Consider the following 27,570-nt stretch of genomic DNA (forward strand, 5'->3'; position numbering starts at 1 on the left):
AACATTTTACATATCCTTTATTATAACATAAGAACATACAGAAAAATAGGTTTGGTCCATGAAAAAGTCTGCAGATTCAAATACTACTACAGTCCCCCCAGTGTCGCTTTACACCCCAGAGGTTCCCACCGCTTGTTTCAAATCATGTACCTGCCCAAACCCACATTAGTGTATTCTTGGAATTCGTTAATTAAATGCACACACGTTAAAGTTTCAGCCAGGACACTCATCTTTACTTTCAACAGGGAAACAACCATTGAACTCAGCAAAGTCTTCAGCCAGTGTACGAAGAAGCTACAACTCTTTAAATCTTCTTCAAATGTTTATGGCTTCTCTGCACATAATCAAAAATACACAAAACTAAAAGCAGAATATTTAACTTGTCCCTAGCTTGCAGGCGACATGAACGCTGCATACGTTTCATCCCGCAGAGCAGTGATTCGTCAAACGTGACTGCCGTCTTTATGTTGAGGAGAGCTAAATCACTGTGCTCCCACAGTGAGGGCTGATTAATAATATAAATAGTGGTTCGACTATCTGAGCGTAGACAAAGAGTTAAGAAAAACATCTGCCAGGATAAGAGATACAATTTTACTTCACGTCCATCTTCAGTTTTTTTTCTGCTCAGTATTTACAAAACTATATAGACTAGAGGTACTCATACAAGCTACTTCCTTGATAATCTGTACTAGCTAACAAGACAAGTACTGATATAATACATACTTTAAAAACAAGGATCATTGATAATAACAAAACAAAATAAAGGAAAACTTCATACTTAATGGCGCCCATAACAAAAAGATGTATATTCTGCTATGATTGAGCTTTGAAATGTCTCTCGTACACCAGACACTGGCACAAACTGTCAAAACAAAGCGATGAGAGCTTAAGACAAAGTGAACGTGAACGGCCAGCGTGCAGCAGAGCAGCCTGATTGATTACAAACACAATCAATACCTCACTGCAAGCATCCACAGGCCAGATTGGGGAGTGTAAAATGTAAATTTACTTTGCAAAAAGGGGGACAAAGAGCCAAGGCAGAGTCAACACATTCCTGCTGATTTAGGATATTTTTAGATCCAGGGACAAAATACATTAAGTTTCCCTCTGCTTTTCATTTGTGTACAATCTGTACTTTTGTGTGGGCACAAAATGAGAGGAATGCTTCCAGGTAAGGCTTAGACATGCAAGTGAAAATACATTGTGCTCGAGGAGCTCTAGTGTGACAAAGAAAACAAAACAAATAGAAAATAAAGGTGGAAGTAGCAACTAAACTGCAACAGAAGTCGAGCTGCAGGGTGAAGAGAAAACGAAACAAAACAAGGACATCCAATATAACAGTAAAGCCATCTAGTATCTATGTCTTTCTAAGTTTGTCAGAAAACTCTGCGAGGAATTCATTTGGAACATCCCACACACGCTCACACGTTAGCCGGCTCCGACGGCACAGCACGTCTCTTCATTTGCCGCCTGTGGATACATTGCTCTAGGTGTTCCTGATGCCGAGCGCCTGCTCCAGCTCCTGTCGCCTCTGCTGGACCTGAAAGACACACGAAAGAGATTTAATCAGCACAACACAATGCACTGATGAAAGATCAACGTTGGCAATGATAAAAACACAAGACTAAGGCTGCGGTCCAAACAGATCTTTACGATGGACTGTCCGCACTGTTATTTACAAGTGATCAGATCAGATGTGTGTCCAGACATCACCAATAAATCTGCACGGGCTGCTGAGGTAAGTAGGCGTCAGGAACTATGTAACTACCCTGGTGACTTGGCTTTCGTGGAAGGACGAGAAGTGAAGGTCCATTGTTTTGCCCTTCAAACAATCGTGATATCAAGTGGTGGTGCAGCGCCTCTCTGCTGGCATCTGTCCACAGACCATTGTTATCAATGTTGTCCCCCCCTAGCGCTTTGCTAGTAGCAGCATGGATTCTGTTCAGCACTTCCCTAACTCTGGATTTGAAATGGTCGTTTTGTGTCGGATTGCAAGTAGAGCTTAGATTCTCTGCCTGAGCCCGAACCGGTCAGGCTGTAACTTCCCGCCACTAACCTCGGGCTGGGACGGTTTAGGCTTCTCATAATAGACCTAAGCTATGGAACCAACTTCTTATCACACCTGGGGGGTGGCTTGTGTGTTGGCTTCGTTGGGTGTAGTGCAGCACGATGCTGGTATATGACAACAAAAACACGGGGACCTCGACACTGAAGAGGCACATGACGAAGGCATGCCATGGAAAGAAAGACAAGAGTCAGCCTTCAGTGTCCACATTCGTATCTTTGAAAAAAATGTCGGGTTTAAAGCGGGCTCGGGCTCATAATTACAGTTAAAGGGACGGGTCGGATTTGGACAGAACATGCACGGGCTCGGGTGGGTTTGGGCTGGATTTTTTGGGCCCAATCTAAGCTCTAATTGCAAGTGACGCAAAAGACACTTTGGAGTGCTTTGAACGTCCAGACTGAGACCCATCTCTAGAAATCTGATTGGTATTACATTTTCAAACCTCCAAATGAATGAACAGATTTACAAAGTTACGGACAAACTGGATCCCGTATGTGCGACAGTCACAGCCACATTTCTTGGGACTCGAAAATGAAAAGGTACCTTGAAGAATGCCTGTTCTCCTAACCAACTTAAAAATAATGTACTGGAATATCTCCCAATTTGATATATAAATGTATACCATTATTACACATGCCTTTTTCACAATGTAAAATAGTTTGAGAAAACTTAATAGGGTGCACAAAAAAGAATGAGGAAAGAAGGTTTTAAGTCATGCTGTTTAAAGTGCTGTAAACCCACAATACTTTTGTATCTGTAAGTATATATATACACTTTAATCTTTTTTTTTCTGGTAATTGGTTGTCTACTTGCAATTAACCCTTTAATAATAATAATAAAAACTCGAAATGTGGTTTGGATCCAGTATGTGAAATCACATTTATTTTTTTGCTGTCCAGACTTTGTAAAATCTATCTTGATATGCAAAAAAAAAAAAAAGGAAAGGTTTTGGGCTGGCAGTCTGAACACAGCCTGAGTCTACAGCCATGCAACCGTGCATAACATGCTGTTTTAAGAAGGTATAATATTTACCATGCTCACCATCTTTGTGTGTCAGCCTGCTAATATTTGCTAAAAAGCACTCGAACACAAATGACTACACCATTAAGTGTTCTAGCCATTTTCCAGCACAAATATGACAGTCTCTGGCTCCAGAGTATAGTCTATTCCCGTTCATATGAAAGATGTCCTGAAATAACTTTTGTTATGATTTGGCACAATATAAACAAAAAAGTTCTCAAATGTGACAATTTGCTGCTTTCATTTGTGGTTTATGGAAATTTAATTGATAGTAAATTGAATATTGTTGTTTAGAAACTATAATTACTTACACCACCTGTGGCTCTAGAGATAAGAGGCATTTATTACTATTTTCAAACATTTTATGAGAAAACGAACAAAAAAAGCAAATTAAAATTAAAAGTTATTGCCAGTTACCCAGTAGATCTGAAAACAGCTTTCACTCCTGAGGACGATTTAAACAATTACTATTATTAATTATTATTATCCGCAGATTTATCTGTAATAGTAATACTACTACTACTACTACTACTACTAATAATAATAATAACAATAATGATAAGAAGAAGAAGAAGAAGAAGAATAATTAGTTGCAGTCCTAATGAGCACTAAACACAAAGTACAGCTGTTCTAGCCTGGAAATGAGAGGAATCTGTGAGCTCATGTTGTATTTGCTCTGGGAGATACGTCTGGTTCCCTCCCGCCATGACAGATTTCCAGCTGGCCTCATATGTGCTTACGCAAAATAGGTGATGACGCCATTTCAAAACAAGCTAAATAAAGAGCGGTGCCACTCTTTCAACCAAGTTGGCTACAGCTGATGTGAAACTCTGTTGAAGTACTATCTTCACGTACTGATTTCAAAAACTGAAACACTTGATCACAAACATCAATGCTACACCACCACATCTCATCTCTGCACGCCGCAGTTTGTTTACATTCGTCTGTGGCTCAGCGCTACATCATGTTTTGTTGCTCTGAATGCATCTGGTCTGTCTGAATGCGTCCAGATGCATTTTCATCTACTTCCACAGCCTTGAAAATGAGCCGAGTGATTCCAATCCAACTCGCATTTGTGATTTGGTCTGGCAATGTCAGGCTACAGCTGATCATGAAAGTCATTACAGTTCATCGTCAGGGCGTCATCAGTGTCTGAACCAGATTTCATGACACTCCATCCAATATAGATATTTCACTCAAAATCAAAAATGTCAACCTCACGGTAGTGCTTGACGAATAGTTTGGGCTTCACTCAAGTCAATATGAATGTCTCTACACGATCCATCAGACAGTTGCTGACAAATTTCAGTTCGAACCAAAGTGGTAGAAATAAAGACAAAATAAAAAAGGAATAAATTGAATTACCTTGGAGTAGAAGTAGCGGCAGACTGCCTCCTGAGCCCATGGTTGGTAGTAAAACTCTGCTCTCCGCTCTTCTTCTGGGTTTCCTACCACATCTGTCATAGTCTGTAAACAGAGAAAGACACATTGACACATAGCTTCATCTCGACAGGTCCTGTGGATGACAAATTAAAGAGCTCGGGATCCTGTAGGGATAAATAACATCTATCAAACACTGACCACAGCTATGACAAACACATCAACACAAGAACTCCCTTTATTTTTTTTTTTTTGATAAGGCTGACTGTTGCTGTGAAAGCAGCCGGTGAGCTTTGAACTGAATTTGTTTCAATTTCACAGAGATTCGGCTGAACAAACACCGCAGGTGGGAACAGCTGGTCAGCAGTTAACCGTCTCACTCAGCAGACAGACAAAAGGCGAGCATGCATCCAGTCAGATGTTATTAATGTATCACACTCTGGTTTTTACTCTGCCCTCCTGTGTTACACCTGAGTGAGCGGCGTGTTTAAGAGACAGCATGGCGTCAATATGTAACACATGCCTCTCTTCCTACTGTCGCACCTTGAATTAAAAACCAAAGTCACTGTGCCACAGCAAACCTCCATAATACCAAATATCATTAACCTCAGACACAACCTCAAGGAATTTACTGAACTTAAAATTTAACCAGACTCAGAAATACCAGAGGGCATGTTTATAATTGTTGTTTTGATGTTCTTTTTTCTGATCCTTGACATTTAATATCTGACAGGAGCGGTTAATGAGATGTCAAGAGGCTGTACGTAGTTTAAAAGAATTTTTTTTTTCCTTCAGAGATACTCTAAGTTTTTTATCATCTGAGATTTTTTGCACAGCAGGAGTCTATTTTCTTGTATCCACTTTCCCATAACGACGCAGCCTTATTCTGCCTCGGTTAGTATTTTTCTACATTCCTTAACGCCCACAGAATGTGCTTGTTGTTGCCGCAGTGCGTTCAAATGGGCTTTACAGGTTGTCAAGTCAATTTAAATAACCCAGATCACAAATTTGCCTCAATCTGCTTTACTAATCTGTACGGCATGACATCCTCCATCCTCAGACCTTTGATTCGAATGAAGAAAAAGTCTCCAGACAGGGGAGAAATGCCTTATCTAGGACGAGGAAAACATGCAAATGATGTGTGTACAGAGAGAAATAAGACGAGTTAAATTACACTACTGAGAAGGAGAATGATTATATTAGGCAGGCAGGTGGAACAATAACAGCAGTAATGGCTAGAGTTTCTAGTTGAAGGCTACAAGTCATGTCCCTTACTCAAAATACTACAAGTCTTTTGGCTGTGTTGCATTCTGATGCATTGAAGCTACTGTCATTAGACAAACTGATACTGTGCTATCTTCTTATCAATGATGGATTTCTCTCTGAATTACTGCTCAACATTTCTCCAAAAAGGCAGAACACTTAGTCTCCTGAATGACAACTGCATATACCCCTGATATTTTACCTGACTTTAATATTTTCTCTTATCTAAAAGCAACAAAACAAAACACACAGGGATGCACAATACACTGACAATAGCTATGATATATGAGGTTGGATACTGTTCACATTTGAACCAGTACCACTATCTGGAATTCGGTATCGGTACCCAACAGAATTTTTTGTTGGTGCTTAATTTTCTCTGTAATAAGAAAAATGTTATTTCATTTGTAAAAAGTAAGTCCAGACTTCCGTTGTCTGGTAAAAACTGGAGCAGAGTGTTCTGCCCTCTGACACTGTCCAGAGCTTAGCTTCCTCTTGCAGACTGCTGTAAGTGTATCTGTTGTGCGAGATGTGCACGAGAAAAACAATGATTCGCTTGCTTGGAAGAGCGAAAAACTGCAATTCATCGAATACCAACTTGAGGCTGGCTCCAAAACAAACCACCATGTTAAAAGTGCCCACCTTTACAGCAGAAATAAAAATGTTCTCAGCCTCGTGCAAACAACAGTTTTGGTCTCTACAGCTAATTTGAACATTCATGACAACTGTGAGGAAGGTGACTTTTTATATAACACACCTGTTTAAATTTGATCAAGGCCCAAAATTTCGCATGATTAATGGCTTGACTGACAGGCAGTCTGTGAGGCGTCTACCGCTTGCTGCAGTCTGTGAGTCAGATTCACCCCTCGCCTCACTTCTGCTTCCAAAAAAGATGGCAGCAGCTGTCGTGCCGAACTCAAGGCTTCAAAATGGCAGTCCACAAACCAATGCCACAATAATTACGTCCATTATTTATAAAGTCTAAGGACACGGGGAAGGCTTCCATCAGATGTCTTTGGGGCTGCGACTTTTGTTCCATACTACTCTGTCATGAGTAGTCAGGGAATTCACATTCACAGGTATAGAGGTTAAGCAGTATATAGTAGTCCTATGAAGAGGAAGGTTTCATGTAAGAATACGTTTATCAGAGTAAGTAGGTTTAAAGACTAGCAACTTCAGAAATGTGGACTCTCTTGTGCAAGAGCTTGATTCAGTTTGACAAAAACAAATTAAAAGGTGGAGAAATGACATCAGATGAAATGTTTGTAGCAATTAAGACCTCACTTACTCATATTTAAGACCATTTAATGACTTTTTAGGCCTACTATTTACAAACCTGAGATTAAGTTTAAGACATTTCAAGACGTTTTAAGGACCAGCAGACACCCTGGGTAGAACTGAATTCAGACGGTGCCCTTAAAAGTACAGCATTTCAGACTCAACCCTCCTGATACACCGCATTAGTGTTTGGATTTTTGCGTCGTCAAGCAGGGGCAACATGGTATCTGCAGTGATACTGGGCCACAAATAAAAGTGTTTCAAGTTCCATTTCAGTCGCGACAGACGGACTCACCTTGAGGTCTCTGCACTGGGACTGCAGCCAGTCGTTGATAAAGCCCTGAGGATCCCTGGCGAAACTCAGCATGAACTCTCTCTGGGTCTTCAGCTGGTTAATGGTCTCAATGGTTTCATGGATCTGAGAATGATTAAACAGAATAAAGCGAAGGGTCATCAATTCAAAGTAATTACCAGGGTTTTAATTAAATGTGATTAATTAAATGGAATATCACTGACACAGAAAAAAAGGGGATAACAGGTGTTTCCTCAATGACCATTTTATGTCGAGTATTTCTCAGATCAGCAATTCCAAGCTGCTTTAAACCACCACACCAGCTCTAATGATTTTGTTTTTCAGAAGACACTATAAAACATACAGACAGAACTAAGACGGGCTTTACGACAAGCTGTTTCTGATATCAAGCTGGCAGGAACTGGGTGTATATCAGTAATCGTCATCAAACCCAAAACAAAGTCACAAAATGAATGGCGCCTAAAAACTATAAACAAGCGCTCTCTATTTACAATGCCGACTTGTCTCAGAACAAAGACTACACAGGAGGACGTCTTTTAGGGGAATGGCTCCGTGTCTTATCACTGTGATTACAGCCATCCCAGCCAAGGTAATGGCTGCTCGCAGGAGGTCATGAAGACCTGACTGACCTCAAAATTGGATAGAAAAAAAGCTGGTAAGTCATAGGCAACAATTTGAGAGAGCAGATATGTGTGAAATTGCCCTCAGTAGGCTCAGAGGGGAAAACTACACTGTGGCTCAATGGAACAGAAGTTCAATAAAAAAAACCCCTCTCTATTCACATTGAATTTAAAGTGCTTAAAATGGCCTTTACATTGCTGCAGCAGATAGTTGTCACAAAGAATTAAGCTATTTCAAACTACATCACCCAGAAAATGTTCGACATTTGAAGTGAAAGTTTCTCTTAAGTCAGCAGGAATTCAGTTTAATAGACCCCGCACAAGAAAGCACAGGAATACAGCAGGAAACAGGAAACACAACTCCCTTTCATTACACAGGCGAGCTGGGCTGCAGCCTGTACCTTGTTGTCCAGTCCTGCTATTTCCTGCTGACTCGCTGTGGAAAGCAGGAAGGAGTTCATCTGGGTCTTCAGCGTGTCGTCCACCTCCACATCAATGTCATAGCAAGCAGTCTTCTTTTGGTCATTAGGGTCCACACTATAAAGAAGACATTTAGATTTAGTTAAGATGTGGATTCGTCACATTAGACTGGATTAACTGTGGGTCTGTTATTAGACATTAAAAAGAATCAAGTGTTCATGTGTGGTTTTTATCACAGAGGGACCCTCGCACATCACTGTGAGGAAGTTACCTGATCACATGATTAATGATGATTGGCTCTGGGGGCATCAAGAGTGCATGCAGACGCTGCGGGATCTCAGAGAACTTCATTCGCTGAGTCTCAAAAATCTGCAAAAAAATGAAACATACATTTGATCAAAAGATCCTCTAACTTTGAGCTACATGTGCAGACTTTTAGAGCTCAAAAAGGCTCTTTGGACTTGATAATTACCCAATTTTAGACAGTTTTAAATTGAAAAACAGTATGTCCTATATAAACTAGAATCTCCACTAGCTCCAGCCGCTGCAGCCATTCTAGACAATGCATGTGGTGCAGCTACAACCGGTGAAGTTGTCCCTCCCAGCTCCCTTACAGTCAAGATGGCGGCAAAGATAACAAAAACAGGGAATAATTTATCTCGTATCATACCTAACTGTGGCGGATCGTAACACATTGGGTAGGTAATTAATCTGCAGATGCTCCGCTTCATAAAAAGACCTAACTTTTTTATGGATGTCAGTTTTTGAGTCACGACAAAAGCCAAAATGTGGCCTGCAGCAGATGGTAAGTCTCATCATTTCTAGCCAAGACGATGTCTGGAAACGTTATGCTCTGTGCTTTTGACCTGCGGCCCCTACTGGCTGATTGAGAGGAGTGAAGAGTCAGCTGTCACTGATGGTATAAGCAAATAAAACAGGTTTTTAACTATCTTGAATCACCTCAAACCATGAGAGATCTTTGAGCATACAGTCATGACACACCAAATATGAGGCTGACTGGTGGCAGTATTTGAGATCAGCTGCAGACAGATGGATACAGACACAAACCCACATGACCAAATGCATGATGCCCCTCGGGTTTATGCCTGGTGGAGACGATTACTTATTTGTTAATCACTAACAATTTAACTTAGCTGCAGCTAGAAGGTGACTATCATGTTTTTGCTCCTCAGCTCAGCCTCTTATGTGCCAGTTTTTTAAGTTCATATTTATGGAGACAAGTATATCGCTCTGCTCTTCTTTGTCCTAGGGTGTGTTGTACTGATAGTGTGAGGAAAAAGGAGTGAGGAGCAAATCTGATCTTTTAAATTAATGCCTCCAGTTCATCTTTACCACATTTTAATTCACTGTTTTATTAAGAAACTGTAAGCTGAACTGGCATATTTATTTCATTCGTTAACTTTGTAGGAATTCACTGGTAACCTTCCACAATCCTGTTTATCTTGGCGCAGCAGATAAAAATGCACTGAGAAACCAGTCAGTGACCCACACAGAGGGAGAGTCTCCATACAAGGACAGGTGGAGAGACGGACTGTTCAACATCAAGAGCAGGAATCAACGAGGACTGTGACCACAGATCATTCCAGCTCCATGCACCGGCTACAGTTTGTACCCCTCAGGTTCAAAGAGCTGAGAGGCCTCTTGGTGTGTTATAAAGCAGCAAACTGAATCAGTAAGGCTTCATGTAAACTCCACTCACCTGCTGCAGATATTTGTCACAGTTGATGAACTCGCGCTCATGGGGGTCTTGGAGTTTGTGGGTCTTGACGTACTGCCACAGGGCCTGAATGATGACAGGTCTGGTCTGAGTGTGGATGCCCAGCATACGAGCCAGCCGAGGGTCCAGCTTGAACTGAGGTGGCTGTTTGGTGGATTAAAGCAAAGTGAATCTGCTATTAGATTTGATTATCCCGTTTATTCACCTCTCCACTAACTGGAAGAAAAAAAAAAAAAAAAAAAAAATCTAGAGCGCCTCCTGAGAGGCATTTATTTACCTGGTAGTCGAGCATAAGCAGGACGGTGCAGCGAACACCCACATCACCAGGCCTCTTCACCTGGAAACCATCAGTCTCCTGGGTGGTGGCAGTCCTGTGCCACTAAAATGACGTAAAGAACATTTTAACAACAAGTATTTGTATATATGCATATAAATACAAAAGTATTTCTATTAATCTATAAACTGATTCATTTATAAGGGCACATTTTCTTTTTTTTTTAATTAATTTCTTTATTGAGGATATTACAGGTATTACAGACATTTTCAAATTATTCATACTTCCCTGTCTCGACATCTTTCCACAAAATAACAACTGGTCGTATACATCACAGGAAGAATACACATATAATGCAGTACCTCCCCTCATTAACCTATTCCAACCCCATCTCTGATCTTTTCCAATTTTAGGAAAAACATGACATCCTGAAGCCACTGAGAGATTGAAGGGGCGCAAACTGATTTCCACTGGAGAAGACGATGGCGGCGTGCTAATAAAGATGTAAAAGCTAAGGAGTCTAACTGTTTAGAGGTGTACAGACCATGGTTCTGAGGGCCTCCAAATATCGCAATGAAAGGGCATTTCTTAATTTGAATACTAAGTATTTTAGACATAGTCTCAAAATATTCCTGCCAAAAATTGTGTAACTTTGAGCAAGAATAGAACATGTGACTTAAATTGCATGGAGATTGATGACACCTGTCGCACCTATCTTCCACTCCTGGATATATTTCAGATAAACGAGCTTTAGAGAAATGGACTCTATGGAGGACTTCAAACTCTATTAGTCCAAGTCTGGCACAGAAAGAGCTCGTGTGGGTCCCTTTAATGGCCCTTTCCCACCCTTCCTCTGTGAATGTTATGCCCAATTCCTGCTCCCATGCCACCTTTGTCTTGGACACGGTACACTCATTCAGTGCTAAGAGCTGAGCATAGATTTTTGAAATCAGTGATTTTTCTTTAGGGTTTAGCTCAAGAAGATCATCCCAGGGATATTTGGGGGGCATCAGGGGGTAGTTTGGGAAAAGAGAAGTAGCACAGTGTCGGATCTGAAAGTAGCGAAATAGATGGGTTGTTGGTAATCCATATTGAGCACAGAGCTCTGTATAACTGCAGAAGCCATTGTCATTGTACAGATCTTGAAAGCACTGTATGCCTCTGTTGTACCATTGCAGAAAAGTAGCATCTGTACTTGAAGGAGGCATTAAATGGTTTCTCAGTAAAGGTGTTCTAGAGGAAGCTGACAGAAATTTGAAATGGCGTCTGAATTGATACCAAATCCTAAGGGTGGATCGCACTACTGGATTATCAGTAAAGCCAGAGGGGTTGAGCGGTAAACGGGATGTAAGTAGAGCTTTGAGAGAGGATCGATTGCACGATTGTGCCTCAAGTCGACACCATGAAGTATCTGCACAGTTAAGCCAATAAGTTATCTTCTGAATATGTGATGACCAGTAATATAATTGAAAATTAGGCAATGCTAGACCACCGTTGAATTTACAATTTTGTAATAGTGATGTACGAATCCTAGGAGCTTTATTGTTCCATAAGAATCCTGAAATAACCTCATCAATAGTTTTAAAGAATTTAAGGGCACATTTTCGACTGTCACTGTAGCAACAAACATCTAATCTAATCATTTAAATTCCAGCATTAAATTATCATTAAAGTACATATTATAAAAATACTGTTTGCCCCATCATAAAATTAGCTGCTCTTATTTAAGCAAGTCTATTCAAAGAATTAACCACAGTGAAGAAACAATACAACAAAAGTCCAAAAACCGTAAAACTCACTTTGGGTAAAATCCAATTTAATTATAGCTGAAATAATCAATTTATTTTTTGTATTAATTGGCAAGTATTTAAATAATCGAGTGATTATTTAAGTCATTATTTAGGGTAAAATGCCAAACATTTAAGGTGGTTTCAGGTTCTCAAAAGTGAGAATTTTTGCATTTATTTTCCATATGTAATTTTAAAAAGGGAATGTGAAGATGTTTCTAAGAGGGCTGTAGGAAAATATAACAGAAATATAACAAAAAAATAATAATATTTACAAATATTTTCTGATATATTTAAGACAGGACAATTTATCAATGAATCGAGAAAATAACCAGCAGATTAATAGGTAATGAAAGTAAAAGTTTGTTGCTAATTTTATGAGATTTCTAAAGCGGGAAAACTGAAAAACTGTGACCGTGCTTTTGTGAAAATAAATAAGTAAATAAATAAAAAAATAAAAACACAATATATTATCCTAGGGAGAAAAAACAGGTTAGTATCTGCAGACGTACATGTTCAGATACATAAAATAAATGACCTTACTTCCACAAGATGATTATCTGGACCATACAGGTCTTTGTCCAACTCAATCACCAGAGACTTGAAGAAAGAGGAGAACTTCCGCTTCTGTTTGGTGGCTTCATACTTGGACACGGCCGTCTGCAAAATAAAAGTAGCTGTTACTGGAAATATTCATGCAAGCAATTTTTTAAAATTGTTGTTTTGTGTCAGTGAAACATAAAACGTAAGTGTAAAGGCACTTGTAATTTGGTTGGTTATATTTGTTGGTTTTAAATTCAAACTACTGTTACAGTAATTTAAAGGGATAGTCCAGATCTTATCAGTCCCTTCAGGATTTCGTGGGCTGAAGGGTGTGCCTCATTTCACAAAATACTGTACACGTTGCAATAGGTTTAGGTGTTTTTTTGCAATTAAATTATGGGAGAAAATGAAAATTGCAAAAACAGTTGTGATGCTGTCTTGAATTAGGAGCCTAACAGAATTCCAATAGAATTAAAAATCTAGGGGCGCTGGTGGCTTAGTGGCAGAGCAGGCGCCCCATGTACAAGGCTGTTGCCGTGGCGGCCCGGGTTCGACTCCAGCCTGTGGCCCTTTGCTGCATGTCACTCCCTCTCTCTTCCCCCTTCACGCTTGTCTGTCCTATACATTAAAGGCTAAAAAGCCCCAAAAAATATCTTAAAAAAAAAGAAAAAAAGAATTAAAAATCTATTTGTGATGTGGGGGTTGATGGGATGGGTGACAACAGCTGTTCGAAGCAACACTGAAGGAAGGTCTCGAGAGCTGTTCTTCTCCTGCTCTCTCTGCCCCATTAGCACGCGTTAACACAGCAGCAGTTGCTAACATACAACACAGGGCCGTTTCACTGTCCCTACAATCTCACACCACCTTATCGGCTCAACTCTGTTGTCAAACTCATCAAAAAACATTGGGTGACATTAGCCATGTGATGCTTAGTTATCCCTGTCAGTGTGTGTAACTCTGTCCCAGATGTAGCAGTAGTCTCATGACAAAGGAAGAGAGAAGGGCAAGGAGGTGCTGAACAAATCAATACAATGAAATGAGTTTTTACCCATTTTAAATAGTCAAATCTGCGGTAAAATAGTGGCGATTGGAGGACAACATTGGCCGTGCAGAATTCACAGGGATTGGCTGAATTTGCACTAACTGTTGCGATCGCCAATATCCTGGAGGGACTGTACTTTGAGATGGGGTTGTATGAGGTACTTATCCATAGACAATCTAGATCGGTAAGCCCCAAGTTTGGAGAAGCAACATAGAAGCACATCAATGTACTACTGTGGATGGGGGCGGCAGTAAGATGCATTTTAACCACTAACACACAGAAAGAAAAAAAAAACACTTTAGGTAGAAAATTTTCACCATTTTCCCGAGGGTTTTAAAGGCTTAGTTTGGATTCACCAAAGTCACACAATGATACATACTCTCCGATCAAGGCAGCAGTAGACCAGCATCCCTCGTTTCAGCAAGGTAAAATTCATGTTTTTGTCAAAAGGAGTCTGGTGGATTTAAGGAGGGGATTAGAAAAACGGCTCCAATTGCCCGTTGGAATGGCTGCCTGCGGCAAGGTAAAGTGGTGAAAATATTCTTAATATAGTGTACGCTTAAGCTGTTATTGATTCTTTTAGGAGGCCATAAAACATTTTGCTACTGACCCCATTTACAGCAGTTCGTTTATTAGCTTCAGGGTCAGTACTTCTGCCTTTCTGGGGGCACACCGACCACCATCCCCCCTGCATGTACTCCACTGACTCTGGATAAGTACCTCATATGACCACATATCAAAAGATCCGAACAATCCCTTTAACTCTTAAGCCATAAATAAATACTGTACACACAGAGAATGTTCATATTTTAGAAAATCAAACCAATATATTTTGATTAAAGAGCTTACATCTTCCAGCAGACGCCCCTCAACACGTAGTTCCCATGATGCAACTGTGCCTTCTCCATCCTCAGCGTCTGGCTTTGCAGGGTTGAAGGTGTTTGATATGAAGATCCGAAGCTTTCTCTTTTGCTGGAAACAATCAATCAGACGAAACTTTAAATTGATGTGCTATCATTCACTTAACGCCGACTTGATTTCGACACTGATAATCAGCGCAGGAGGTCAAACTTCTAAACACAAGTGCCGGTTAAAATCCCACATGTCAAGTTCTGTTTCATTCCATCAAGTCAATTTTTCTCAGGGGAAAGATAAGATAGCTTCGCCGTGACAGCTTGAGGCTCAATTTAAGATCAGATCAATGTGTTGTCGGCTTTCAGCTGTTATAAAATAAATATCTGTCAGGCGTGTTGTCCACCTTCAGTGTGCTATCGTCTTTTTATCCACTACCACATAAAAGAATCTTTGGAACCAACAATCTTCATTTATTTTCTGTAAAAAAAATTAAACATAGCAGCATCAATATGTTACTTCATAAATCCACCTGGTTCGATAGTAAGATAAAAAGCCAGACAAAAAAACCCCCACTCTTACCTCTACACTTATAATGCTGTAGACATTTTTACAAGCCTTTACTGAATGACATTACTTTTAAATGTCAAGTTACAGAGATGGATGGAGGCACCTGGGGCTTTGAATGGCTTTGAAATTAATTTCCCATCTGAACCGGAGTGATTGAGGGATTCCAGGAGTGAAGACTTTAATTGAACCGTACCTTAATGGGCCTCTTGAGGGCCTCCTGAATGTCCAGCCTCTTGCGCATGATGGTCTGATCCAGCTTCCTCTCGAAAGCCAGCAGATCCATGTAAGCCTGAGACTCTGGGACCAGTTCCCTGATCTGGGAGACGATAAAAGACACTGGTGATCACTGGTGAAACATCAAATGAGTACAGCAGAGCAACACAGTCAGTTTTCAATTCTATGTCCATCTTTATTAACCATTTTGAGAGCATATCTATCAACCTAAAACCCCTGTCAAACGGATGTTAGAGCGTTTTTTAGCTTCTCTTCTGTTGTGTTTTCAGGTGAAACTGAATTCTTGAGCAGCGCACAGTTACAAGAGGGATTTAAATCAAATCCTTTGCATTTGGTTGGATCACTGAAAGGTGGTGAGGGTTAGAGTTGAGCACAACACAGCGCCACAGTGGAGTCAGCTGCTAAACTGACTGCTGGCTCCACACACACATCCCTCACCGATAGATCAAGAGGAGAACAGGCAAGGGAGATGAATAAAATCGACCTCCGCCACATTGCTTCGTAAATGAAAACAAAGGTTTTGCCCAATGATAGCCAAACACACTCCATTCCTGTGTCTCTCCATATTGCTCTGTTAGCTACTACAATATTTTTTTATATGACTGGTGTGGCCAACTAGTCGCCCAAAGTCTCATTTGTCTGGATACATTTTGTTAACACCCTGCAGGATGAGTTATCAAACATTTGAAACTGTTCTACCTGGAGGAGAACAGAGATATATTTGGCATATAACAAGAGAGAAATGATCAATTAAAACAGAGTTACAAGATTAAAACTGGGAAATTACGTGCTTCACGCTTTTTAATAAGCTGTCGTGACAAGAATATGACAACAAGCAGGTGTAACTGCTCCAACAACTTCTACACAATAACATTACAGTCTGAAACCAACGCTCTGCCTGAGGCCTTATGGTCTCACTAATCTGCAATTTACATCTCAGGAAACTTTCCCACCGGTTAATAACCCAAGACAACGCCAGTGTTACAGATTAGACAAGACATTTTACAAGACAAGACGTTTGTAGATGATGCTCAATAACTATAGGGCGCAGTTTTAAGATACTGCTAATGCTAACTGAGTATTTCCTACTACCGCAGCTTCACATTAAAGCATTTAACTGGTGAAACATGGGTTGACTTTCATAAGGAAGTAGTTATAAGAAATGCAGCGTAAAAAAATGTGCCTACAAAACAAGACACTTTGTTGACAATGGATCAGTCTGAAATATTGCACTGAGTGTTGGAACAAGTAAGCTGTTAGATGTTCGCTGCGGAAAACAGGCTGCACACCTCCAACTTCTCAGTGGTGTAACCAACTTTTCCCTCATTAACGTTAACAGATTCCCTTGGGTTTAATCAGAAATATTTCCAGTTACACACCACATCCTCTGCCATCGTCTTGTTAATCTACTCCTCTTAATCTTGTCACATTATACGACTCCTGCCACGGTGTGCTGCTGCTATTTGGAGTCCCCACTTTCAGTTTAGAACTGTAGCATTTGCTGTCGGACTAAACGCTGATTTAAAAAACAAAACAAAACAAAAAAAAAAACAAAGAAGAAAAAAAAACAAACAAAAACAGCAGTGGGGGCGTTGGCCAAGTAATTTAGTCCCAAACCTCTTGTAAATCCAATTACACAGACTACCTTGGCAAGTCTAGGGGGAAACCAAATTATAACTAAAAACTGGAGTAACCCAGGTGCGCCCTCTTTTCAGGAATGGCTCACAGAGTTGGCAAAAGTGGTGTTTACAAATAAATTTATTTCAACTCTAAAGACAGTGCTAAAAATACAGTATGTAACTACATGGGGAGACTACTTGGAATACATCTTGATGTGTTAATGTGGACAGATCTGTAAGTTAAGTACACACCATTTACTTAATATTCGCATACACCGCATTTATATACACACTCTTTATATTTCTGACAATCAATTTGTTGCTTGTAAGTTAGATTATGTTGCATATTAATGGGGTTTATTTTTTTAAATATTATTTTTTATATGGAGTTGTTTCATTTATTGATTAAAATATGAAAATATTTATGTAAAAACTACAAAATATAAATTACACACAAAAAAACATGCTGAAACAAAAGCTGAAGCTACAGTAGTTCTGTGACAAGCAGACTTAAGATAAAACACTACTGTGCAGCAGCTTGATACAAGGGTATAATAAAGAAGTGGCTGTACTGAACACTGGATATTATGGGAATAAAAGAGTGTAATAAAAGTCAGCATGACTGCAGAGAGAATATACATCTCATCTGATAGTAGGTATATTTGAGAGCTGGGAGTTTCAATTTTAAAAATATGCGAGAAAACATTCAAAATGGGCCTGACGTGCTCAAATACAAAGGAAATGAATACATTCAATCAGAAAAGGTTATTAACGCAACATCTGTCAGGGTAATATGGAAAGGCAGGATGCTGATGTTAGAGAGAAGTGTAAGAAGATGAATTTAGCGAAGTGATACAGAGGTTTTTTTGTGATCCGTCATGGACACCAACACACTGGCAGGGAGTAAGGCTGCCTAAAATGTCAACCAACCCCCAGTGTTTACAGTCAGGGCACTCATAATCTGCCTGCCTTAAACAGGGTCCTTTAAAAACTGCTTCCCTTTGTTTAGCGCTCCCTGAATTAAAATTAAAATGGACAAATGCAATCGCTCTCTCAAGGCCAGGATTAATGGATTTCCATGGACTGCTGTGTGATTTACACTCACCCTCTGAGGTAGAATTTTATCAGCCATCTTCTTCTTCTTTGTGCTGTAAAAACAAATTATCCAAACAAGGTAAGTTTTAGTGCGAGTCCAAGCGGAGCAATGCTGGATTTACATATTCACAATAACTCAGTCCCTGACCTAAAGGGGCCAGCGGGAACAGGAGCCCACAGGTCCAAAAGTAAACAAAGCAGTGCAGGATATACAGATTTTACTGTGATGTGGGCAGTTGGTATCATCTCATATATAAAAGAATAAGGCTGTCATGATTGTGTTTTCACTGTGCCTGTCCAAATATAGTGCCCCGTATACCTTTCTCTCGCTAATCAACTTGTATTCTGTCTCCTTCGTCTGACACAAGCTGGTAAATCTGTTACAAAAGTTCCATCTAAATGTCAATAATAGGGCTCTCAATTATTCTACCGCTTATTTTCTCAATTAATCTACTTGGTTTATAAAATGTCAGTGCAAAATGGCCGTCACAATTTTCCCTCAGTCCAAGATAATTTATTTAAATAGCTTATTCTGACTCCAATATATTCAAGATGCAATGACATAAAATAGGGAAAAGCAGCAAATCCTCACATTCAAGGATGACTGGCTGCTTCGCTCAAAATAAAAGACTATAATGAAAAACCTATTATCGAAACAGATGCCAATTAAATTTCTGTTTTTCACATTTCAATTAATCGGTTCAGCACAAAACTGCTGTTCCAGGAGTGTTCTTTGTAAGTTTAAAGACATTTGATGAGGCCAATTTACAGTTCACATCTGTTAAAGCATTTCTTTATACAATAAAAATAATAACTATTTTCCCCATTTAGAAATGTCCCTTCTTTGAACCTGGGATGGGGGGATAGATTTAGGAAACATTGTTTTGGATGGCAGTGATGATGGTCGGATGGTGTGTCTGAGAGAATGGGCAGCTGCAGGGCTCAAATTTCAAACCCATGGAGACTTGTGATCACAATCAAAAAGCCATTTTGTTCTCTTTACAGGCTGATATCTCAACACCTCCATTACAGATCAATGCTAACACAACAAAGCACATACTTAGAGTTTATCTCTAAATACTGACTGTCCGTATAAGAGGGGACGACTTACTGCTGGTTGCGGTTCTGCTGCTGAACCTGCTGGATCTGTTGGGGGGCGGGCCTCTTGCGAGATGGGTCCATCACACCAGGCATCACAGGGCGAGACACTGGGCTGTTGCCATATCCTGGCGGGCCCATGGCTGGTCCCTGCGGGGTCATGCGACTGGACGGAGGCATGCCCGGTCTCTGCAGAGAAAATATAGGAAAAATGATTATTTTTCTCCTCATAAAACTTCTGAGAAAGACTTTCAGTACGTTTCTTTTCTATTTTACAAGTTGCTTCACAAAGTCAGCAAGACTTCAGGTATTTGATTTATTGGGGTTTGTAAGATGTCAAACTGTCAATTGTCATTCTCAAAGGAATCTAGTCTGTGCACCAGCATACCTTACATGTTTTCTGTATACTGTATATACTATAGGCACAGCTAGCTTAGCAAACCTTGACATGTTTGCCTCTTTATTCCAGGTTCAGTTTAAGAAGGTGTTGTACGGAAAATAAATCAGCAACTATTGTGAAATCAACTGACCTTTTCAATTTTATTTCAAGCAAAAATGCCAAACATCTGAGAGTTTTTAGTTTCTCAAATGTGTCGATTTCTTGCTTTTCCTTGTCTTACATTATTTAATACTGTAAATTTGCACGTTAGGCTGTTGGCCTGACAAAGCAAGACATTTGGAGACATCACCTTTGGCATAGAAAATTGTTACAGCCATGTTTTTACTGTTTCCTTCCATTAATCGAGAAAACAATCTGAGGATTAATTGCTTATGAATTTTTTTAATGAAATTTAGAAAATAGTAGGGCTGCACACTATGCTTCAGATAAATAACTAAAAATAAATACGATGATGTGATTTTCACTGGGGTCTGTACCAAGAAGCATGTTCTCTTATGTCTGGAATATGATTTGTGGGATGGGGCATCTCTGTAGCACCACAAATATAGGATGTTGTATGTTGTGACACCCTCCCTCAGTATGAAAAAAATCCCAGCTTCTGTGATTTGGATACTGCACTTTGCCATTACGTGATTTCAATAATATTTCAATTAACTGTGCCTAGTCATCAGGACACGACATCTCAATGGCTTTCTGCTGAAACATGGCCAACTGTGCCAAAGGTTCACTGCTGACAATTTAACCCCGGGACTCTCTAATGATGGGTGAGGATTATTAATCTGTGGCACCACCCAAATTGCATTTTTTACAGCTTTAGTGACTGATCTAATGCGTTGGCTGCCTGAAACTACAGCGCACAGCATCTTGATTAATGTTTCACAGAATGATACATGGCTGTATCATCAAAGACACTGCGAGCCCGGTTGGAAGTCTCAAAAAGAGGAATCAAAATAGAGATAGTCATAAGCCCCTTTTCCACCGCGGGAACTTTAATCATTTACCCAGGATTTTAAAAAAAAAAAAAACCTCAGCGCGTTTCCACCGAAATTACCTGGGGAAAAAAAACTTCCCTCAACTCCAAACTTTCCCTTTAAAAAATACCTAGTTGGGGGATAGGACGTTTTCAGATTCCCCGGAATTCTTGAGGGACGGGGCTTTGTGCTAAAGAACGCTGATTGGTGGCTGCAAACTTGATCTCATTGCTACAAGCTTCACTTTGTTAGTGTTTTGATTAAGGATGGGTACCGAAACCTGGTACTAAATTAGCCCCGGGGCTAAATTATCAAAAACCATAGTACTGATAAGTGCTAACGGTATCAGTTCTTTTATCGGTACTTTTTCACATTTTGGTTTAATTCATTATCATCATGCAGCCTCTCCTCTGCGCTCCGTCCACACACACGCCTACACGACATGGTAACGGGTGAACAGCAGAGCAGCTGCGGTGGAAACAAAGTGAAGATAACTCGAAAATTACTCAAGTTGACTGCAGCTGTACTTGTCACTGTAAGTGACATCAACCCTTAGTGAGGAAGAAGCCAATGCTTTATCAATATGTGTATTCAGCAAGCACAAACAGATAAATATGCAGACAGCGATATTCAATATGCTCCGTCCACAGTCTCTCATCCACCGACACTAACGGTATGTCTTACACAAGGACAGCACGCTAGTTCGGCTGATAGTGAATTGTTACTAATAAGCTCTATTGACAGCTGTCTGTATGTAGACTAACTTAGTTTGACACTTATCTTAAAATACTTTTACATTTAGCTGCTGGCTGAGACAAACAGCCCCAATTCTTTCTCCCAGCACTTATGTTACCATGTTACCAGCCAACAAGCTGGCGGAGCTAAATATAGGGCACACACCGAATCATCTTCGTCATCAGCCTGATTCGAATAAATTCAAATTACCAGGAATTCTTTTACCCAGGTAAAAAAATTCCTGGAAATAAAAGTTCCTGGAAATGTTGGTGGAAAAGGGGCTATTGACCTAGAGATACACATCTGTCACAGATGTCGAAGACCCTGCAGGTTGAAAGTATTGAGAGGAAGCAAGTGAATCTTCAGTGACATCAGTAGACATCATTGTGCCTCCTGGGGTTAATAAAATAAGCTAATTACAGAGGCAAATTAGCAGATAATCAAATTCATAAGGTCTGTATTTTATTTTTACTCTGTGGGTCCATGAGTTGTTGTTGTCCAAGGCTCCAAATTAGGGGTGTAACGGTTCACAGAGGTCAGGCTTCGGCTCTTACCCCAGTGAAGGGGTCACAGTTTTATGCAAGTCTGGTACAGCAGGGGGAAAAATGCATATGGGTCCCTTTGGTTGGATTTATTTTGAACAGACGATAGTGTCAAAGACAGACACAATCCTCCCACTGGAGACTTTGGTAAACTATTACATTTTTATTATAATAATAAGAAACATTTCAAACTTATCTGTATTAAACTTAAAAAAAAATCCTTTTCAAAAGGCAAGTGGTCACAACAGGCTACCAAACTGAAAAGCATATCTCATGCTATGAAATGGAAAATACCAAAATGCATAAACCAAGTGCATTAGGAGGAATGTATTCATTAGTTCCACCTTGGTTATATGGAAATGGAAATGCCTCCAGTAATAGTTTTATCACGTTCTGCTTTTCCATCTGCTTTGTTATTTCCTCTTCCTAGTGATCGGCACATCTGGGTGATGCTTTCGAATGTGTGTTAATATGTTGCATGTATTAACATTCACATCCCCTCCAACAAGGAAGCAAAACCGTCACACCGCCCTCAGCGTATACACAACTCTCTCTGTTTTGGCTTACCGGGAACCTGAAGGCGGGTTTTTGAGCTCCGGTGTTTCATTTGCCCTTGCCATAGTGTAACTGACGTGGACGTCAAGCAGCTTGCTGTGCTAACCGCAGAAACAGTTGCTAATGGCATGCAGCTGAAAGTTTCCAGGTGGAATTCATGCTTGCAACCTCTGGTTTCACACCACGTCTATCAGTCTACATACATACTGTGCATACGCATGCACCGAGCCATGACAGTCTGGCATGAATACATGAACCATTACAGCCCTGGTCCCAATGTGAAAGAGTGCAGAACACCCCTATTTTAGTAAAGCAAGCTGTATTTCCAAGGTCAACGTTTAAACAGCACTTTGGAGGATAAAAGTCTACAATTGTGTCATCCTTTCAGTTCAGTCTAAATGGGTAACGTCGGTCTGATGTGACGGTTGTGTTTGCTACAAGATGTAATATTAAATTAATTTCACAAACGTAAATGTGGAAGCCAAATATTAGAAGCACATTTTCTAATGCAAAGCTTTTCATTTCAAACTCATCAAAACTAATTTTCATTTTCAAGTACAAGAAGAACAAATAGCATTAGCAGCTCCATTCTGTTTACAGATATTACAAAGCCTACTTTTTCAAATCATCAAATTCACAGACTTTATCTTATAAGAAGAAGCAGCAACAATTTGCATGCTGGCGCCCGCAAACATGTTAACACAAAACAAACTCCACTTCCAACTCACCACGCCAAGCGCTAAGACCTCAAACAGGCGGCTTCGTGTATTTGACTGCATGAGTGCAAGTGAGAAAAGCAGATAAATGACAAATCACTGATTGCAGCTTTCCCTCCTGCAGTCAGTTCAACAAATGAGTGAGATGAAGGCAGAACACTCCTCAGCATATGGTGGAGGGTGGAGGGGAGAAAGAGTGACGGACATTGACTTGTCAACAATACAAGCTAGATGAATGCGCTCTGCCTTTTCCACACAACGCAGTGTGGGCAGAAAGGAACTGCATGTCGATCATTTAGTGCTCTTTACACTATACATCAGTGCAACCTTGGTTTACCTGAGAACAACAGGAGTTCTGCAGTATTCAGAGTATGAAGCCTCTTCGACTATGTTGTGAAAGGCTGCTTGTATGAGTGAAAGCACTCAAGGACACGGGAGAGAAAAAAATGTACCATCCTTTCACTAAATCATATTTCAGGTTTGCCAGTAGCTAAGCAGCAAACACTTCAATTGCTGCGGATATAAAATAAATGACTTTCTATCAAGATTTAAAATACAAATATGCCTTACCAAGAAACATCATAGTAGATCAAGACGTACCCATGATATAATACAATTGTAGTGAGCTTGTAAAATAATACACTGAGCTACAGATCAGAATACTGAAGTTATAATCTGCCAGGGTCTATTGACAAATCTACAGGATGACTTGAGGAACTGTCAGCATGTATGACAGGATAACAACAGTAACCTCTCAGTGGTATTTAACCATGTTAAATGCACTGTGAATATGGATCAGCACAAAGAGAGATAAAACCCCATTTTAATGTCAAACAGTTGGAAACATCTGCGCTTATGTACTCACAAGATCATGCTGTGAAATCAGTCGCTACATGTTTTACACAGAGCTGAAATTACTTGCTCATCAACAGAAAAATAATCAGCTATTTTGATATAACTGCTCCCAACACTGCCTCATTTCATGTCCTCAGCTCTTAGGATTATTGTGCTATAGGATAGTAAACCGAATATTTTCAAGTTCTGGACTGCTGGTCTCACAAAACAAGCAAGTTGAAGGCATGGAAGTCTGCATTAGTGCAGATTCACATTTCATATAGACACCAGTCCAAGGGCAGTACAAAGTTATACATGGGCTCCATTATTCAAAAGTCTTATCCCACATTTTTTATTCTTATTGCCTTCATTTTGCAATGCACACAAAACTCAAGAAGGAACTCTGCTACAATTATTTTGCGTCAGTCCAATGTCACCAGGATAGTCCACAATTGGGCGGGGAAAGCCAAAAATTCACATCTTCATTTGGTTCGGTTCACTTTGACACTGCACTTTTTTTGTTTTGTTTTAAAGATATTTTTTGGGCTGTTTTGCCTTTAATGGACAGGACAGGTAAGTGTGAAAGGGGGGGAGAGAGAGAGGGGATGACATGCAGCAAAGGGCCACAGGCTGGACTCGAACCCGGGCCGCCACGGCAACAGCCCTGCACATGGGGCGCCTGCTCCACCACCAAGCCACCGACGCCCCGACACTGCACTTTTTAAAGCGGACCAAACCGCCTGGACAACGTCACACAGTTAAAACAGCTGCTCGTTTGGGGGCGGTATTGTCGGAAACAACCACTGACCAGGAAGAAAAAATGCACGGGGAGGAAGAAAACCCGGCTCATCAATTGGCCAGGACCGAAAATGGAAATCCATTGTGGGTAACAACACGCAACTGCAATAAATAGTCTTCTGACCATATATCAATAAGCACCTGCACCTCCTCACTACTCCATGTCTACCAACAAGACATTTTCCAACTTTTTCTTTTTTTGCCTCTGCTTCTCCTGGTCCGTGCTGTTGGGATTTGTTTTTCCTACCCAAAATGCACTGCGCTCAACATCACTTCCTGTCTTTGGTTCACTGGATAGTCCGTTTGCATTTCCCACTCTAAGTGAACCGAGACCCCCAGTTTTCACGCTTGTGTGGTCCGCACCAGAGTTCGAATGAGTGTTCACACCACTCCAAACAAACTGAACTATCTGTGGAAGCGGACCAGGGTAGGTTTAAAGCGGACCAAATAGCACCAGTGTGAATACGTCCTTAGTTTGATTTAATATTTTTGACTTGATTTCAAATGTATACAAACTCTCCTTCCTCAAAGGGGCATGGTTATTTTTGGATGCTCGGAAGACACTCCTAGGGCTGGGCAACATAGACCAAATACCTCGACATCAATATCGCAAGGATATTGTAGAATTGACTTTGAGTGCTTTCAGAAAATATTTACACAATGAGATTTGCCATAAATAATCATCAGCAATGTGGAAATACTGACTAAGTGGGTAAAAGTAAATAGTAGAACAGCTAAAACTGTCTCATAAGTTCAGAAAATGACATCGCTTTACTGTAATACAGCCTTTAAAACCAGGACAACACTAGTCTCATGACAATGGATATGATATCGATATATTGCCCAGCCCTGGACGCTGCTACCACTTTTCTCTCACATAGAGTCAGCGTTGATGGTGGGAATGCTGCCAGACAAAAAAGATTTCTAAAGACAGTCACAAGTACATGTTTCTATACACATTTTGTAAAGAAAAAAAAATAAATAAAAAACAATTTTTAACAACTTGAAATGACCCCATACAGGAGAACGTTTGGGTTCAAAATTATGGCTGACTTTTGTTTTTGTTCACTGTTTATTTATATTTGTTTCTAGTAAGAGTATTTTGTGTGTCTGTTTGTTTAAGCATCTGCTAAGATCAATTGTGGCTTTAGAATAGGGGAGATGAGCATTTGTCACCATTTTCAAACATTTTGAAGGCCAAACACTTAACGGATAAAACAATAAACAGATTATTAGTTAATGCAAATAACTGTTGGATGCAGCCCTAGTTTGATGACAGTGGCAGACCTCTCAGTGTATCACGTTTCCAATGTATTGTGCTTGTTGGCCACATCCTCCATGGCGAGCTATAACTTAATATGAACTCAGATTTGGACTTATATCATCATTGAAATACCACATTATGCACATGAACAAGTTTACACTCCTGATACGAATGGATAAACACTGAATGCATGTTTTCACCACACTAGAAATGCCTGAGTGTGTGTTTAGTGACCACCTGGGTCCACTTAACTTGTTGTGTAACACTTTTACCAACCAGGTGGGACTGTACTAAAGGCAGGCGCTGCTGTTGCCTCTGCAGGGTGGAAAACACCAGCTGGCATGCAACAAACAGCCGAACACAAAAGGTGCAGTCGGGTCCTGGTTTGAGCCTCCTCTGTAACATGTGAGAATCTGCAGTGATACAAACTGCAGCCAGTTCATTCAAAGACCACCAGGCACTTTAACGTTACTGCACTGTAAAGCCAACTTCTGAATTTAACCAAAGCTTGAACTTTGTAAAGTACGATGTTTAACATTACAGGCCACCTTTATCGCAGTCTTTAAAAACTACTTAATGCGGTAACGGTGTTATTTAGCGAGCAAACTAGGAGAAACACAGTTAACAGCTAGCAACGTTAGCATGCTAAGCTAATTGGCTACCGTGACTAACTAGCTAACCTAAACGTTAGCGGGCGGGAGGGTTAGCAAATTCAAACAACAAACAAACTCCGGTAGTCACTCGAAGTACTCGGTTAAAACGTTTCTGACGGGTGGGAACTTTTCGGCGGGGCTCCCGGCTGTAGTGAGCTGTGGCCCGCACCAGTGTCGGTGGTTAACGTTAGCCCCAGTGACAAAGCAGCGGTAAGAGGCTTTGTTCTAGCGGACTGGCTAACGCGTCAGCAGCAAAGATGGAGTGATATCTCACCGGGTACCCAGGCCCGGGCATCGGGGAGCGGTACATGTGGTTCTGCGCGGCCGACGACGGCCCCATGCGTCCAGAGGGAGTCCCGGGGCCCATGCCTGGTCCTGCGCCTGGTACCGGTGGTCCAGGTCCCATTGCTCCGCCACCACCTCCCGTCGGTGCCGACTGAAACCCCCCTCTGGCCGCCATCTCCTCTCTGAATGTCGCCGCCGGTGGAGGCACGGAGCTACCGCGAGAGCGAGAACAGAGTTTAGGGTGGTGGTGTGCGGCCCCTGCTGGACGGCTGCGGTACTGCAGCAAAACGCTACTGCAAGTCATATCTGAAGATGTAAAAATAAATAAATAATCTACAGCAGTTAAAACAATGTCAAACCCATAAGTAAGTATGACTATTCTGAGATATAATAACTTACAGAATATAAAGCACAGAACATTTGTGATAAATGACAGAATAAACTGAATTAAAAATGAACAATCAAAGATGAGTAACAGAATAAATGATTGACAAACTCAAACTTAGTCACCATACATGATTTATATTGCCACTTTATGACTATGTTTATATGCACATGTATATGTATACATGCATAGGAGGGTGAAGTTAGGTAATGTGGGACAAA

At 40.5% G+C, this 27,570-nt stretch overlaps 1 protein-coding gene across 1 annotated transcript; it reads right to left on the reverse strand.

Annotated features, from left to right (window-relative positions):
* smarcd1 (SWI/SNF related, matrix associated, actin dependent regulator of chromatin, subfamily d, member 1) lies at window positions 1-27,177 on the reverse strand. The gene is made up of 13 exons (XM_049582499.1): window positions 26,954-27,177; window positions 19,225-19,400; window positions 18,124-18,166; window positions 15,359-15,481; window positions 14,593-14,715; window positions 12,702-12,818; window positions 10,375-10,476; window positions 10,080-10,241; window positions 8,631-8,728; window positions 8,341-8,476; window positions 7,302-7,424; window positions 4,451-4,552; window positions 1-1,540 (listed from the first exon to the last, which is right to left on the reverse strand). Exons 1-13 carry the CDS (start codon window positions 27,137-27,139, stop codon window positions 1,487-1,489), a joined length of 1,545 nt encoding a protein of 514 aa, XP_049438456.1. The 5' UTR covers window positions 27,140-27,177; the 3' UTR covers window positions 1-1,486.
* Window positions 27,178-27,570: the final 393 nt, after the last annotated feature.

Source organism: Epinephelus fuscoguttatus, linkage group LG1 (genome assembly GCF_011397635.1).
Source record: "Epinephelus fuscoguttatus linkage group LG1, E.fuscoguttatus.final_Chr_v1".
NCBI lineage: Eukaryota > Metazoa > Chordata > Actinopteri > Perciformes > Serranidae > Epinephelus > Epinephelus fuscoguttatus.